The sequence below is a fragment of the Sturnira hondurensis genome, unplaced genomic scaffold (genome assembly GCF_014824575.4).
Source record: "Sturnira hondurensis isolate 20B ecotype Veracruz unplaced genomic scaffold, ASM1482457v3 Scaffold0004136, whole genome shotgun sequence".
Lineage (NCBI taxonomy): Eukaryota > Metazoa > Chordata > Mammalia > Chiroptera > Phyllostomidae > Sturnira > Sturnira hondurensis.
This window is the reverse complement of record NW_028076767.1, coordinates 32,066,214-32,083,145: the sequence shown is the minus strand read 5'-3', so window position 1 is coordinate 32,083,145 and position 16,932 is coordinate 32,066,214. Positions and strand designations below refer to the sequence as shown.

Genomic DNA, 16,932 nt, shown 5'->3' with positions numbered 1-16,932 from the left:
TGGTGACCAACTAAGTATTTTCCACCTAAAACCAGGAATAAGACAGATGTCCATGCTTATCACTATCATTCATCATTGCACTATAAGGTCTAGCTAGTACAGTCAGGCAAGGAAAACCAATAAAAGACATTGCATTCCAGTGCCAGGTTTAAATCCTAAACAAACCCTTGTACCTACTTAATTAGGAAAGACAAATAAGAATGTGCAGAGCAGCTTTGCTTCTCACAGTAAAAATGAAATACAAGAAGCAAAAGAAGGACAACAACCAATCTAAAAACAAAAACAACAAGAACTGCCAGAAAATCAAACTGTATGGAAGTCCTACAACCAAGGAGTTAAAGAAGAAACATTCATCCAGACTGGTAGGAGGGGCAAAGATGGGCAGCCAGGCTGGAGAGGATGCTCAGCAAGATGGTGGCTGACCGACCTCATGAGTGAGGCAGTGGATGGGATGCTCCCACATTTGAGTGCGGATACACCGGGAGGAACAACTGGGAAGTGAGACAGATCATGCAACCTAGGATTCCAGCATGGGGAGAAATAAAACCTCAGAACCTCTAGCTGTAAAAATCTGTGGGGGTTACAGAAGCAGGAGAAACCCCCAGTCTCATAGGAGAGTCCACTGAAGGGCCCATGGGGTCCTAGAACATATGCAAATCCACCCACCTGGGAATCGGCACCAGAAATGCACAATTTGCTTGTGGTAGCAGGGGAAGTGACTGTAAGCGGGGTGAGAGCCAAACAAGTGAGCAAGCACCATGGTTTTCTCTCTGACCCCTCCCTCATATTCAGCACTATAATGCAGCAAAGTGGGTTGCCCCACCCTAGCAAATACCTAAGGCTCCCTGCCTTGCAGTGCAACAGGTGCACTGAAACAAAGAAATATGGCCTGAATGAAAGAACAGATCAAAACTCCAGAAAAAGAACTAAGTGATAAGGAGATAGCCAACCTATCAGATGCACAGCTCAAAACACTGGTAATCAGGATGCTCATAGAAATAATTGAGTATAGTGGCAAAATAGAGGAAGAAGTGAAGGCTATGCAAAAATATACAGGGAACCAACAGTGAAGGGAAGGGAATCAGGGCTCAAATAAACAATTTGGAACAGAAGGAAGAAATCCTCATTTGACCAGAATAGAATGAAGAAACAAGAATTCAAAACAATGTGGATAGGGTTAGGAACCTCTGGGATAACTTTAAATGTTCCAATAGTCAAATCACAGGGGTGCCAGAAGGAGAAGAGGAAGAGCAAGAAATTGAAAACTTCTTTGGAAAAAATAATGAAGGACAACTTCTCCAATCTGGCCAAGGAAATAGACTTCCAGGAAGTCCAGGAAGCTCAGAGAGTCCCAAAGAAGTTGGACCCAAGGAAGCACACACCAAGGCACATCATAATTCCATTACCCAAGATTAAAATGAAGGAGAGAATCTTAGAAGCAGCAGGAGTAAAGGAGACAGTTACCTACAGAGGAGTTCCCATAAGACTATCAGCTGATTTCTCAAAAGAAACCTTACAGGAAAGAAGGGGCTGGAAAGAAGTATTCCAAGTCATGAAATCCAAAGACCTACATCCAAGATTGCTCTACCCAGCAAAGGTTTCATTTAGAATGGAAGGGCAGATAAAGTGCTTCTCAGATAAGGTCAAGTTAAAGGAGTTCATCATTACCAAGCCCTTATTATATGAAATGTTAAAGGGACTTAACTTAAGAAAAAGTAGATCAAAACTATGAACAGTAAAATGACAACAAAATGACAACTATCAACAACTGAACCTAAAAAAACCCCATAAACAAAAACAAACTAAGCAAACGACTAGAACAGAAACAGAATCACAGAAATGGAGATCACATGGAGGGTTATTATTGTGGAGGCTGAGGGGAGTGAATAGGGGGAAAGTCACAGGGATTAATAAGCATTAATTGGTAGGTACAAAATAGACAGGGGTGGGTTAAGAATAGTATAGAAAATGGGGAAACCAAAGAACTTATATGTACGACCCATGGACATGAACTAGGGTGGTGGGGAATTGCTAGAGGGAAGCAGGGTACAAGGCAGAGGGGGATAAAGGGGAGAAAAAATGGGACAATTGTAATGGCATAATCAATAAAACATATATAAAAAACCCCAACACACTACAAAAAATGAAACACAACAAACTACAGCTAAATATGGCAACAGAAAAAATCTTAGAAATATAATCTCAAAATAACATTTTTAGAAGACTACTGTATATAAAAATAACATTAGTTTTACAGTTAAACCCAAGCACAACTAACAACATGCTGGTTAATATTACACAATCTGTGACAACTTATTTTTTTAAGTGCAAGGTCATGATAAACACAAACGTCCACTCATTACCTTTAGGAGCCGGCAGGCAGCAGTACAAGAAAGGGAGGGAGATACTGGCAGTGCCAATGGTAGCTTCCACGTTCTGGGTTTAAGTTTGTCGGTAGGTTCGCAAGTGCATATTCATTACTATGCTTCCTAATTCTTATTTTGTTATATTTTTCTTTTCTATGTATCATCTGGGACATAATAACTTACTTTTCCCAAATGGATCAAATATTTCAATGTTAACAATGAAACCATAAAAGTACTAGGAGAAATCACAGGATAGATTTTTTGAAATTACTGCAGCATGATAAAAGGCCTTTCCAAATATAATCAAAACCCAAAGGACTTAAAAGATGGAGGAATTAGGTAAATTTCACCATAAAAAAGTTAAAAGACAACAATCAACCAGAGGAAAAAAAAATATGTGCCATTTGTGACAAAGGGCCAATTTGCTTAACATATACTTTCATAAATCAGTAACAGAAGCTAATTCTTCACACAAAAATAAAGGATATGAACTGCCAGTTCACAGAAAAGGAAATAGAAATATACTTTAAATACATGAAAGTGTGCTCAACCTCAAAGTAGGAGAAATGGAATCCACTGAAATATCACAGTAGACTCACGCCCTGGAGAAAGACGAAAAAAAAAAATGGTAACCGCCCCTCGTTGCAGTCCCTTCTCAGCCCTGAAATCACTTGCCTTCATTTCTTGAAGATTTTACTCCAGGATCTCTCTATCCATGCTCTTGAACATTAGTCCTGTCATCAGTCTTGGTGATCTCATATCAATATAAATGTGTAATTCTTCCAACACATTCTCCTCTCCATTCCTGCATCTCTCCTGCGATGGCCTTGTCTCCAGCCTCCCTAGGTCATGCATCAACAATAAACGCAATCCCCAAATACTGCCACCTACAGGCAGCCCACCCTCCAACCCCCTCTAGTACCTCAACTCCAATAATTGGCCCCTTCAGAACCCATGTTCCATTCATCTTGCCCTCTCTCCACTCCCCCACACCCCTCCTTACTCAGATGGAAACCCTTGTTCCACTTTTGCAAATACCCCTTGCATACACTTTCATTCTCTTGCCCTCTCATCTTTCATTGTACTCACCTGGCAAAGCCCTAACCGGTTATACGCCACCGCTCGCCTGCTCTGTACCTGCACTTACGCAGTTTTGCATGGCTGGAAAAAGTTCTCACTTTCAATTATGACCACAAACCTCAGGTGGGTCCTTAGTGCTGCTTGGCAATCACACATTTCCACAGTCCATCACTTCCCTGGACAACTATTTCACGCCCTGACGTCTCCCATTCCATCCTCACCCTCGACTGTTGACCTTGCTTCCTGCGTCACTGAGAACACAAAGCAATCGGAAGGGAAGGTCTGCAGGCTCCCGCACTGGATATACTCATTTCCCCGTTTCTGTGCCTAGGTTTTCTGTCTTCACTGCTGTTTCTGGGGATAACTGTGCTTCCAGCGAAAACTAGTTTTGTGCACGGGGTCGTATGCCCTTTGCCAACTAAAAATCATGGCGGTAGCAATTCTCCCTTCTATTTATTGCATTATTTTCCCCTTTCCTACTGCATTTGTCTTATCAGCATATGAACAAGCTATATATATTTATAGATTTCATTTATTTACTTTTAGAGAAAGGGGAAGGAGGAAGAAAGAGAGGGAGAGAAACATCAATGTGTGAGAGATGCATTGATCACTTGCCTCTCACATGCACCCAACTGGGGACCCCAGGCACGTGCCCTGCCTGGGAATCAAACCAGTGACTTTTCGGTTCACAGACCAGGTGCTCAATCCACTGAGCCACAGCAGCCAGGGCTTTTTTCCCTTTTTTTTTTGCCTTACAGAGTATCTGAGCCACCACCCCATTTCTATGATCCCTGTAGAGCAAAACTCAAAAGAATTCCTCCAGTCCTTGTCTCTAATCTCCCTTCTCCCATTTTTTCTTAATCCTTCCTGTATCATATTTCTGCTTCTCCATTCTACTGAAATAGCGCCTGTTGAGGGCACCAATGTTCCCCACATTGCTAAATCCAATGGTCAGTTCTTAGGTTTCTTTTTTTTTTAAAACATTGTATTTATTTATTTTTAGAGGGGAAGGGAAGGAGGAAGAGAAACATCAATGTATGGTTGCCTCCCGTGCATCCCCTGCTGGGAATTGGCCCCTGTGGGGAACTGGCCTGCAACCCAGGCATGTGCCCCGACTAGGAATCGAACCGTGATCGTCTGGTTCGCAGGCCCGCACTCAATCCACTGAGCTACACCAGCCAGGGCTAGGTTTCTTATCATAGCCACAGGGGCAAGCATGCTGTTGACCCCTCCTTCCTTTTCCGAATATTTTCTCACCTAGGACACACCACTCCCCTGATTTCTCTCTGACTTCACTGGCTGCCCCTTCTCATTCTTCTTTGCTGGTTCCATGTCTCTATGACCTCCACACACCGGGCACCCCAGGACTAGGGTCTTGAACTTGTTCTGTTCTCTATCAGTACTCAGATGATTTCATTCACTCAAATTTCTATCTGCATCCAGGACCTCCCCGGGAGAGCCACCCCCGTTTGTTAGGCGCTTTTCACCATTCCCATCTTAAACATAACGTGTCCAAATCCAAACTCCTGGTCCTCCTCCTCCCAAACCTGCTCTCTGCAAGCCTCCCCCTTCTCGGTAAATAGAAGTTCTTTCTAAGTTGCACACATCAGAAACCCTGGGAGACATCTTTGACTTTTCTCTGTCACTTTGTCTCTCCTTCCATAACAGATCTGACCAGCTCTGCCTGTGGAATCTCTCCCACATCCAACCACTTCTTACCACTTCTTGTTATAACATCCCTGGTCTTGCTCTCTATCATCTCTCCCCTGTGATGGCTCCTAACTCATCTCCCTGCTTCTGCCCTTGCCTGCTAAGGGTCACCTTCAAAGCTAGAGTAATCTTGCTGAAATAGAAATCAAGTCATATCATTCTTCTCAAAATCCCCCGATGCCTTCCACGTCATTCAGAATAAAAGCCTAAGTGCTTACAACGGCCTACAAGCACAGCGCACAGGCAGCCTACCAGGCCTTGCGTGATCTTGCCTTCTCTCTGCCCCATCACTAACTCTCTGACATCACCTCCTCCAGTCACCTGGGGCATCTTGCTGTTCCTTAAACACACCAGGGACACTCCTGCCAAGAAGATGTCCCCCCAGATTCATACACAGCTCACTGCCTCTCGGCTCAAATGTCATCTTTAGAGTTGAGGCCTTCCTTACATAATCTAAAAATTGCAATTCCGCTTCCTGGGCATTCTCTGAACCTCTCCTGATGGCTTTTTTTCCTCCTTAGCTGTTATCACCACCTACGATGCTATACATCTTATCCACTGGGTTTACGTCCATCTCCCCTACTAGATCATAAGCCCTTAAAGACAAAGTTTTTTGTCTGTTTTAATCACTGCTTCATCCACAGCATATGGAAGAAACCCTGGCATAGAGATATTAAAAAATTGTTTGTTGAATGAATAAACAGCATATATCACGGGCCAGAGTTTGGGGAACAGGCATTCTGAAAATTGTTGGTGAACTGGCAACGACTATCCAAATGATAAATGCACACATCTGTGACTCAGCAATTGCACTTCGGGTATTGCAGTCTCATTCATAAAATTCACGCTTGTGCAAAATGGCACACGCTCAAGGTCATTCATTCACTGCAGTACATCTTATCCCTGAAAAAGAACGAAAACAGCTAAACTGTTCAGCAACAGAGACCATTTAAAGAAGTTACAGTTTATCCACACAACGGAATGTTTACAGCGGCAAAAAAGAATAAGGAGACTTCTCGTGTCCGGATAGAAGCTCCCAGATATATATACTACGTGTGTACCCACCTTTCAGAAAGGTGCTGAAAATACATGTAAATGCCACCTTTTTAGATAAATAAAGGGAAAGGTGCAAAAACAACGTATATATGCACCTTCTTGTATATGCACAGACTATTTCAGGGAGGACTGCTAACTTCGGAGGGCAGATGGATGGCGGGTCAGGCAGAGGTAAGAGATTTGCTATAAACCCTTTTAAATTTGAATGTTTTCTTCATTAGAAGAAGAGCAAAGCGGGGTTTATGTTCCAATATGAAATGGCCTCTAGGATATAAAAAGTGTGGCAAAAGTAGGTTTATAGTTGTTTGTATGGAAAATAATACAATAATTAATAAATAACACAAGCGCAAACTTTGTGTTTAGTGCACTGCACCCTGTATGCATGTGTGTGTATTCACATATATATACTACACTTTTTTTCCAAAAAAAGGTAAAGTACAAAGGAGTTTGCGCATTATGCTATACACAGCAGTGAGGGCAGACTTACTTTTCATTATTGGTTCTCAGACCTTTTGAATTTTGTACCTTATATATGTATTTCCTATTAAAAATAAAGTTGTTTTTAAGTGTCATGGTGGGAGAGTAAATGTTTATCTCCATCCCCTCGACCTGTGAAGTATTTCTCCCGTTTTCCAATGAAGGGAACGGACACCGAGTCAAACAGTACAGAGGCGGCACCTGGACTGGAACCCAGCTTTCCCTGCCTGGCCCACTCCGTTGTCCCAGCTTTTCTCTCTGGGGCAAGTTCACTGCCTACCTCACCCCCCATCCCCTGTCCTCTCCAGGCTTGTCAGGGAACACAGCTCCTAAGCCCAGCCCCAGAACGTTTGCCAAGGCTTCAATTGGGGCGGGGCGGGGAGGGGGCATGGCTGGTGGTTCCCCAGTGTCTGACAGTTTTCATCTGCTGAGAGCCACCAACATGGGGGTGGAAGTGGGGGCGGGCAGCTCCCTCCCTCCCTGGAGCCACCACTGTGCTCTGTGACTGAGCCCAGCCTGCCCAGGCCTTGCAGCACCCAGGCCCCCTCCCCCAGCCCATACCTGTCAATAATGACGGGGTCTGAGGGCGTCTCATTCCGGTTACCACAGCTCTTCCGGTCACAGCACCGGCTGATGGAGATGAGGAGGGAGGGAAGGAGAAAAGCAGTGAGGGGGACAAAGATTGCAGTATGCGTGTACATGTGTGCGTGTGTATGGTCTGTGGGGTGAGGATGCTGATGTCCAGTCTCCGGGTATGGCATCCTTGGGCAGGAGGGGCCTGGGGGAGAAAGGCAGTGAGGGTCCTGTCACAGGGACCCGGAGAGCCCAGCCCTGGGGATGAGGTTGGCCGGGAACCCTTGTCCCCAAGGCATGCTGCTCCGGGAGGATCCAGGAAAGGGCAGGCTGAGGGCCACCTAGGGGCTACTCACTCTCTCTGTGTGTATGCTTTTTATCCACTTAGAGACAAGCTCAGATTGTAAGGGTGCAGCTCATGAATTATCACCAAGTGAACCGACCGTGTAATGAGCATCCAGACAAGAAATACCACACGTGTGCCCAGTGGCCCAGAAGCCCCCTCATGCCCTCTCCTTGTCACTGCTCTTCCCAGGGGTAGCCACCATCCCAACCAGATTCTGGAACACTGGGCTCTCTTTTCCCTGCATGAGGAACTGCCTCCTAGGATGTTGTCTGACTGGCATCTCCTGGGGAGACCTTGCCCAGAAATGCCAAGCCCTGTGGTCACATTGACAGGGGAGCCGAGAGCTGTGTTCCACACTCAGCCCCTAGACAAGGGAAGTGCCCAGAGGGTTACAGAGGAGGCAGCAAAGTTTCCTCCCTCCTTCCTGCTCTGGAGTGAATCCAGGAGGCCCAGGCCCTGCCCCCACGTCTGCGGAAAGCCTTCCCCAGAGCTTCATTAGTTAAGCTTCCCAGCAGGGGCAGGAGGCCTCTCTTACAAAAACACTTGGAGAAACCACATAAACAGGCCAGGCTAATGGGGCCTCAAGGACCCTCTCCTCAGCCAGCACTGCACCCAGGGGCCTCCCTCTTCCCTCACCGCCTCCTCCCACCAGACTTCCCCAGGGAGCGGCAGGGGTGGGGGGTGGCGGCCGTAGGGGCAGGGCTAGGCAGGGGTCCTTGGCAACATTTGGTGAGGGTCAAGGTGCGAGTGACCCAGCCCTCCTCACCTGCACATGATCTCATGGGTGAGCAGCACTCGGCACATTTCAGGGTTCTTGTCCTGACCCTCATAGATGATGGCCTGGGGAGGGAGGAAGAGCACAGGCTCAAATGTAGGCTCCTCTTCTAAGTGCAGGGGAAAGAGGGGAATGGCCCCGCCCCCTGGGAAGATCATACTTTCCAAGTCACTCTGGGGGCGCCTAGGAGTGCCAAGCAGGAGCTGGGGGCCTGGCTCCTCCCCGATCACCACTAGGGTGAGCAACAGTGGCATGAAGTCTATTGATTGTGTTTGTCCACAGGCAGCTCATTCCAGGTCCAGCTCTGCTTGGAATCAGGGCGGACCCCAGACCAAGGACCAAGGTCAGGCTGGGATGAGAGTAGACACTTCTATCCCGACTCTTCCCATGGCCCTAATAAGCCTCTGCTTCTGCTCACAAACCTTGTCCTCTAGGCTACTCCAGCTGGTTAACCAGTCTCTCCCTTGGATTATTGGATCAACCTCCTCACTGCACCGCCCCCCACCCCCAGCTTCCACCCTCTGCCCTGAAACAAGGAGTAGCTTCCTAAATGGCAAATCTAGCTTCCCACTTCATAACCCCTGAGCCTCGCGGCCATCCTTCAGTGAGCAGGACTCCTGGGTCCTTCTCTCTCCCAGCTCCCCAGCTTCTTCCACACCATCCCCTGCAGTCTCACTTTGCCACTGCTTGCCTGGCCTGCCTCCCTTACCACTGCGACCACAGACCACACGGTTTCTAGAGAGAAACCATGTCTTTCTCTGCCCTGGGACTGGGTGGAAACTGCTGGAAGACCCTGCCTGTGTGGGGAAAGCCCAAGTGTCCACCTCGCATTCAGGGTCACTGATGGACCCATCTGAGCTCCGCTCCCTCTTTGCCAGTACACACAATTTCTCTCCAAAATTCCGAGTCCTGTCACAGCAAGAGCAGCCCGTCAGGGCTCATTCAGGTGTCAGTCCTCCCCAGCTCCTGGGGACGTGGGCCCCTGAGCCTCCTTCCTGTGACCTTTACCAATAGCAGGGGGCTGAGGGTCTGCAAAAGCTCTGGGACCCTACCTCAGCCCCTTCCCTGAACTGGTACACCCACCCCCAGTTGCAGCTGGTGTTGGCTACTAAGTGCTTTCTCCTGAGAATGGCTCGCAGCAGATAGGCACCGCCTCACCTGAAAGTGTCTGGAAGTTTGCATATTCCCCTGGGGAGTGCTCCCCAGCCAATGACTGACTCATACAGAGTACTGAATCCTGGCCTCTTTAACTCAAGGTGGACTCTGGTGTGACTTCTTCTCTACAGCTTCCTGTCCATCAGGCTGAGGTTGGGCTCCAGCTGAGCCCCGCTCCTTGCTGAGCATCCCCCGCCCTGTCCGGCTTCCCCCACTCCCTTCTGCTACACACCCCCTGTCTGCTTCCCCAACAAATCTTGTGCACTTGAATCCCTGTGTCTAAGCTGGGCTCCTAGGGAACATGACCCAGGATGAGGTCTTTGTACAAATATTGCCTTTTTCTAGACCAGAGGGCAAGGGCTGCACAGGCTGGGTAAGCACTGAGGGAGCAGGACCGGTGCGGGGGGCAGCTCGGGGAGGCAAGGGCAGGGATGCTCACTCACACCTCGGCAGTCGGGTCTGAGAAGGCCAGAGCACCCAGACTGGCTCACCTGCTTGGACATAGAGTCAATGAGGCGCACGTAGAGGTCCTGCTCCGTCCGAAGTCCTAAAGGTGGAAAGGCGAGAGGGATTGCTGCATGGGGAACGTCTGTGGCCGCTGATGACTGGAGCACGCTCCACGCTCTCCCCACCAGGAGGCAGGGGCCGCCTCAGCCCTGACAGCAGGTATCACGTGTGGCATGGGGCTCTGGTACCCAGTGTGCCGTGGGCTTCACTCACCATTGTTATACACCAGCCGGAGGCGGTAATGGATCCCGTTGTTCGTCTTTTCTGCCCCAGGTTCCTACAGGGCCAAGATGGGGAGGATGCTCCCAGGGGTCCCCCTCCCCCAGCCCTCCTCTCTAAACCCACCCTTTCCCCCTCCCTTCCATCCATTTATCCCCTCTTCTCCTCTCCTCCGCCATCTATCTACTCATCTGCCTCGTGAGAGGGGTGTCCCTGAAGCCCTCCTGCCCCCACTATCCCATGCTCTGTCCCAGCCGAGCCCACGAGCCTCTCACTAGGTCCTTTTCCACGAAGTTGATGAAGGCCGTGCGCTCCACCTCCACGGGCTGCCCCTGCCGGTCATACATGGCCAGCACGAAGTGGAAGAAGTTGGATTTCCTGAGGTTGGAGGGAGGCTGCTTCTCAAAGTGTGCTCGTGCCAGGCCCACGCCACTGTGGGAGGAAAGGAGCTGGGAGACTGCCGGAAGTGCTCTCGGAGAAAGATCCCTCTGTCTGACCAGGTAGCCTGGCTGGCCAGGGTCTGGCCCTGACATGGCAAGAATTGGGGCAAGGAATAACTTAGGTGGGCCCATCCCACATGTGACAGGGTCATCTCGGTTCCAGAGGCCTCTCTGCCCCGAGGTCACCCCAGCAGGCTGCCTTGGGAACAGGGAGTGGCATGGAGGTGCCCCTGCCAGGCTCTCTCCCAGGATTTTCCCTGAGTCCCACTGAAAGGCTGATCTCCAAAACCAAGTGCATGGGCAACTGGACAGCCCAGTGTACTGAGCAGAGTCATCTGCGCCTGCCCTTAGGGCATCGAGGGGCAGTTCGGAGGTTCTGGGGCAAATACCCCTCTGTAACCCGGTCCATGGCTGTGTACCCGAGCCTGCAGCACTGTCTGGGAGATGATGACATCCAGCAGACTCTCAGAGACATCAAACGGGCTGGGGGCCATTAGCCCACCAGGCCTGGATCCTGGCCTTTGGAGAAGGCAGGGGACACACTCTCCAGGTGTGGAGGGCCTGCCTCCGTGCTTTCGGAAAGACAGCCCCTGGCTCCCTTGGGCAGCAGGCTCTTTCGGTCTGGCCTTGCCAAGGGCTTTCTCCTCATTCGTCAGAAACTATTCCCAAAAGCATGGCCAGGGCAAGAGCTGGAGGAGGAGAAGGACTGAGACCCTTTTCACCAAATACTTCCTGAACTCCCATGATGCACCACACATTGAACACGTGGCACCAAGTGGGGATGGAGTTAAAAACCTGGATGGGGAGGGGAGACAGACAGTTTTAACACCAAAGGGGTAGGTGCCCTCCAAAAGAAGTTACTATATCAAAAGCTACGGAAGCAAAGGAAGAAGAAATGAATTCTTTCTGTGAAAGATGAGGGAAAACACTTCATGCAGATGGTGGCTTTTTGCCTGGCCTTTGAGGGATGAATAGGAGTTCAACAGGTACACCAGACAAAAGAGCAGAATAAACAGCCTAAGAAACGGCAGTAGGGATAAGGGTTAGTGTCACAGGATTATAGATGTCAAAAAGTGAAGCAATGAGAGGAAAGTCTGTACTGAAGGTGTTAGACTATGCAGGGTCACAAAAAAACAGAGTTCCGACTTTCTTGACAGGGTCAAGGTCTTCCACAGTATATTCCTTAGATGTCTCATAGCTTCAGATCCTTACTCTACAAATTGGTGCTATGGCCATAACCCCGGAAAACATGGCTTCATAGTATTCCTTGTGTATGGTGGAGGGAGGCGGGGAGCCTGGGATACCCTCCAGGAATGAACCCCACTCGGCCTGGCTCAGGCTGGTACCCCCAGGATCCTCCATCTCCTGGGATTCACACCGTGAAGTTGGTCACCTCACACACTGTATCAGGACGAGTCTGTGTGGCTGACAGAATACAGCACAAGTGATAGCATATGATTTCCAGTGTTAGTTCCTGAAAGACACTGTGGCTTCTGCCTTGCTCTCTCTCTCGGGTCAGTCACTCGGGGGGAAGCTGGCTGCCATGTTGTGAGGACATTCCAGCAGCCCCATGGAAGGTCCACTGGAGATGAACCGAGGCCTCTGGTCCACAGGCGGCACTAACTTGAGTGATATTTGGGAAGAGACCCACCAGCCCCAGTCAAGCCTTCAGATGACTGCAGCCCTGACTTCCAACCCTGACCGCAGCCTCATAAGAAGCCCTGAGCCAGCACCACTCACCTATGCTGCTCCCCGATGTCCGACTCTCTGAAACTGGGGGAAATCAATGTTTGTTGTCTTCTGCTGCTCAGTTTGGGCACAGCTTTCTAGGTGGCAGTAGACAACTCACACACCACACTTACCTGACTGTGGAGCATCTTTACTGAGGGATGTGGTGCAGGAAACACAACTCAAGGCCACCAGAAAATTCTGAAGCCAGGCAGGGCTTAGAAGGTGCTGCAGGTGGCAGGATGGTGGGTGGGAGTTGGAGGTGGGTGGTGAGTGTGGTGGAAAAGAGGCTGCTGCACGGATGCAGATGGTGGGACTGCCTCGAGGGACATTTAGACAGAGTCCCACGTGGACGTGCCACCATGACAATGGCTGCCGTATCCATCGATACTTAAGTGTTTTTTTTTTGCCCTGGATGGTGTGGCTCAGTGGTTTGAGCACCAGCCTGTGAACTGAAAGGTCGCTGGTTCGATTCCCAGTCAGGGCATGTGCCTGGGGTGGGGGCCAGGTCCCCAGGAGGGGGCGTACGAGAGGCAACCGGCTGATGTTTCTCTCCCTCTCTTTCTCTTTCCCTTCCCCTCTCTCTGAAAATAAATAGACAAAATCTTTTTTAAAAAAAGATTCTTCATCTAATTTAAAATCAACTCACTCAGCTTCAGGTGAAGCCATGATACCTGGGATGTCATGGGCTTGAGAGGCTTGTTATAGTTTCACTCACAGGTTACAGTAAACACATAAATAACCAAAAGAAAATTGTTCCTCCTCTTGAAAGCCTGCTTCAGAGTCTCAGTGGTCCACATGAAATGGTTTCAGGGACAGAAGTGATGGGGCCAGCCCTGGCTGCTGTGGCTCAGTGGACTGAATGCTGGTCTGCAGACCAAAGGGTCGCTGGTTCGATTCCCAGTTTAGGGTTGCAGGCCAGGTCCCCGGTGGGGGCATGTACAAGAGGCAACCACACATTAATGTCTCTCTCCCTCTCGTTTTCCGTCCCTTCCCATCTCTCTAAAAATAAATAAATAAAATCTTAAAAGAAACTAAAAAATCTATAAAAAAAAAAGAAGTGATGAGTCTTGTTCATTTCTATCCAGATGAAGAGGAAGGGGGCTAAGGAAAACTATTCCCAGGCAAACGTTTTTTCTACACTCATTCCTTTCCCTAGGGACACCCTTCTCCCTTTGTCCTTCCTTCTCCCTCCTGCCCCTCCCCCCTTCTCCCTCAGGCTACAGTCCTTTCAAGTCCAGCCCTTGACTCTCCAACTTCCCATTTACCAAGAGTCAGGGAAGCCCAAAGAGGGCTTTGATCACAGCAGGGCCCTGATTACTGGTAATGAATATGCTAATGAGACAGCAACATTGACTCCTCCCTCCTGTCCCCAGGACCACCTAAGGGGAGAAAAGCTCCCAGGGACAGGTTCCAGGACCAGCTGGTAGAGAGGGCCAGAAGGGGGCGGGCTCGTGGAGCCGTCCCCGACCCCCTCTGCTCTTTCTGCTGTCGTCTCGCCCAGGAAAGGTACGGGAAAGCTTTCAGACAGCAGGGAGCGAGGACGCAGAGGGAAAAAAGGTCTTGAAAGAGGAGAGTGGATGCTGAGCAGTGAGTAACACAATCTCCTACACCACTCAACACACTCTTCCTACACAGGCACCTTTGTACTCCCCAGGCCAAGAGTAAATCAGTGATGCTGGCCTGAGCCTCCTCTCCCATCCATCTCTCCTGGCAAATAGCAGTCAGTCCTGGGTCCTAGCTGCCTGCTGGCTCCTGAGACAGATCTGGGAAGTCTGGCCTAAGCCCCCAGCCAAGCTCCCTTCACAGGGCCCACCCTTGCCACCAGAGGGGATTCTTGGGGAGAGGTCAGGTACCCTGGCCTGGGGGCACTGGTGCTGCCTGCTGGGGAGAACAGTGCCCTACCCCACGACGGGGTTGGGCTCAGTTCCACTTTGCCTGAGACAGCCCAGCATCATCCTCTCTTCTCCACCTTGTTTAGTGGGTTCCAGGCACAGTCATCCTCCTGGGCTTCCGTCCAGCCACACAAAGCAACGAGATAGAGGTGGCTAGTGCACAGCTCGGAGAGAGGGTCGCTGTCCTGAACAACAACAGCACAAGGCAATAACCCCAGCCCTGCAGACCAGGAGAAGACAGCAGAATGGGGCCAGCCGCCTGCTGGGCACACCCAGGGCTGCTCCTGGTCCGCAATGCTTCCACTTCACTCTGTTCGCACCGCCCCCCCTCGCTGGCCGGACCTGGGAGAAGATTGAAGTGAGATAGAAAAGGTCTTGCTTCAAAGACATCCTAGTGTTCATATGAACCAGAGACAGAGACTCACATAAGGGTCAGCACATCGGTGAGAGCACCAGAGGCTGGCCAGGACTGTGCCTCTCTTCTCCTGGTTGCCCGAGGCACTTCGACCCCCAGGGTGCCGTAGGTGACCCACCATGACCCCCAAATGGAACTGTAAGCCCCAAAGGGAGAGGGCTGAGGGAGAAGGAGGGGCTTTTGCTTTTCTCCCCTTTGGGAATAGCTGGCGCTCTTGTAATAAGAAAACAAACCATGATTAAAAAGCAGAAAGAAAGAAACACAGAGATACGCTCCAACAACTCAGAAGAAAGACACAGGGCAGATGCAGAGGTCTGACAGCTCTGCTGGGTGCAGATGTGTGGGACACGGGTGGGAGCCGGGACTGCGGTCCCCTCTCCCACCAGCTTACAGACGGACAGATGTGGAGGAGGGCCAATGTCTCTGGTTCCATGGTCCCCAAAGTGGGGTTGCCCAAGTTTGGAGTGTGGGGAGAAACTGCAAGGACGTTTATTGATGTGAAGGCTTTATCTAAAAGAAAGAAGGGAGGCAGGAGGACAGCCCCTGAGGTCTGGAGAGACAAGCGTTTTATTTGGGTTTCCTAAGAGGCAGCACCCTCAAACACCAGGTTTGTGTGGGAGACGAGTCTGGGAAGTAACTGATGTGGAGAAGGCAGTGAGAGAGAAAAGGAAAGGCGGTTTATAAAAGGGCGCATTATTGAAAAGTTGCCACTTTGGGCAATGGCAGCGCAATCCCCCGGGGAGCTCTGGAAACACTGGAGAAAGTGAGAAAGTGTGCTTTGGAGTTGCTGCAGTAGAAGGAGGGAGGGGGGACCTGGGGTTTTATCCACCAGCTCCAGAGGGCTTCTGGGTTACTTCTCAGGTACTTCTGGCCTGATGTGAAGGTGGGCAGAGTAGGTTCTGGGAGCCTCAGTCTCAGGAAGCAGATACTGGCAGGAGCAGCAGACCCTTCAGAAGGCTCTGAGGGAGAATGGGTGGGGTAGCAACTACCAGCGGTGTGATGGAGGTGAGCAAAGCTACAGCCCAGGGGCCTGCGTGCAGCCTGGCGAACCGGCACAGAACTGCCTCATCAGGTACATGTGCTGCTCGGGCCTATAATTCAGAAACAGCTCATTCACTTAGCATCATCGTTAGTGCACAAAGCCTGCCACATAAGCACCTTTTTTCAGATAAATGCGGCTGAGTGACGAAAACAGCCACATTAACCACTTTTTATAAGACTCCAAACCGAATTACACATCTCGCTTTCTTAAGAAGATTGTTTTCATCAAAATGTTCCAAACACTTTCCTATCAGCTCCGGAGTGTGCTGAGGCGGTGGGCCATTTGCTCCTGCACTAAGGAGTCAGGATGTGGGAGATGAAAGCGCTCATTTTCCTATTTCCACCATGGCTCAGTCACTCCCTTCCCATCTTCAGTTCTGAAATAGCCCGAAAGTTAAAGGCGACCGTGACAGAAAAGCTTTGGTTCGCACAACAACTTTTTTAAGGGGAGGATACCGGCCTTGTACTGTGGTGTGTGCATGAGCTTCCTGAGTACTGTGCTGGGAGTCCAAGTTAAGGTTGACACCAAGGTCAACCTGACCTTCACAGCCTGGGCCATTCAGGTGAGCTGTGCTCCAGAGTACAGAGGGTGCATATGGGGACATGCCGGGGGCTGTCGAGTGGTCGGACTGCTATTGCTAAGGCCACCCAGTGGTCCCTGGAGACGCTTCTTTCTGAGGCTGAGCAGGGTGCCCCAGGGCAGAAGCTGCTGGACTTGGCCATGACTATGTCACACAGATGATGCCTCCCTCATGGACTCTGCTCCGTACACAGAACACCACTTGTGGTTCCTTGCATCCTTGGCTACATGGTTATTATAAACACTAGCAATTTAAAACAAGCATCTCAAACCACAGAGGACAAGTGGCTAAAGCTCTGGCTCCCCCGCTAGAGGCACCCTCAGGCCTCTTCCTCTCCCCATTCCACCCAAACCCTCCCTCGTACCCACTATGACAGCCTGAGGTTCCCAACAGTGCCTTGGCTTGGGTCCTGTCTGCCTTGGAGTCTGGGACTCGGGTGAAACGGGACAAGCTCTGAGGCCATCAGCAATGTGGAGAGGCTCCTTTTTGACCTCCCCCTGCCCCGAGGTGGAAGGAGCAAAAAGTGTGTATCTCCTGCATCTCGTCCTTGTCTCAGATTTTCCTAAAG

General features: G+C 50.1%; 1 protein-coding gene across 5 annotated transcripts in view; it reads right to left on the bottom strand.

Moving 5' to 3' along the window:
- EBF4 (EBF transcription factor 4) overlaps positions 1–16,932 on the bottom strand; it is a 56,817-nt gene that overhangs the window by 35,093 nt on the left and 4,792 nt on the right. For all 5 annotated transcript variants that reach the window (XR_005066153.1, XM_037044313.1, XM_037044315.1 and 2 more), the window contains 5 exons: positions 10,540–10,696; positions 10,259–10,322; positions 10,030–10,085; positions 8,375–8,448; positions 7,251–7,319 (listed from right to left, as the gene is read on the bottom strand). Coding sequence is in view for 4 of the 5 variants with exons in the window: in XM_037044313.1 (XP_036900208.1) it covers positions 7,251–7,319; positions 8,375–8,448; positions 10,030–10,085; positions 10,259–10,322; positions 10,540–10,696 (420 nt within the window). In the remaining variant the exon portion in view is untranslated. The remainder of the gene's footprint in view (positions 1–7,250; positions 7,320–8,374; positions 8,449–10,029; positions 10,086–10,258; positions 10,323–10,539; positions 10,697–16,932) is intronic.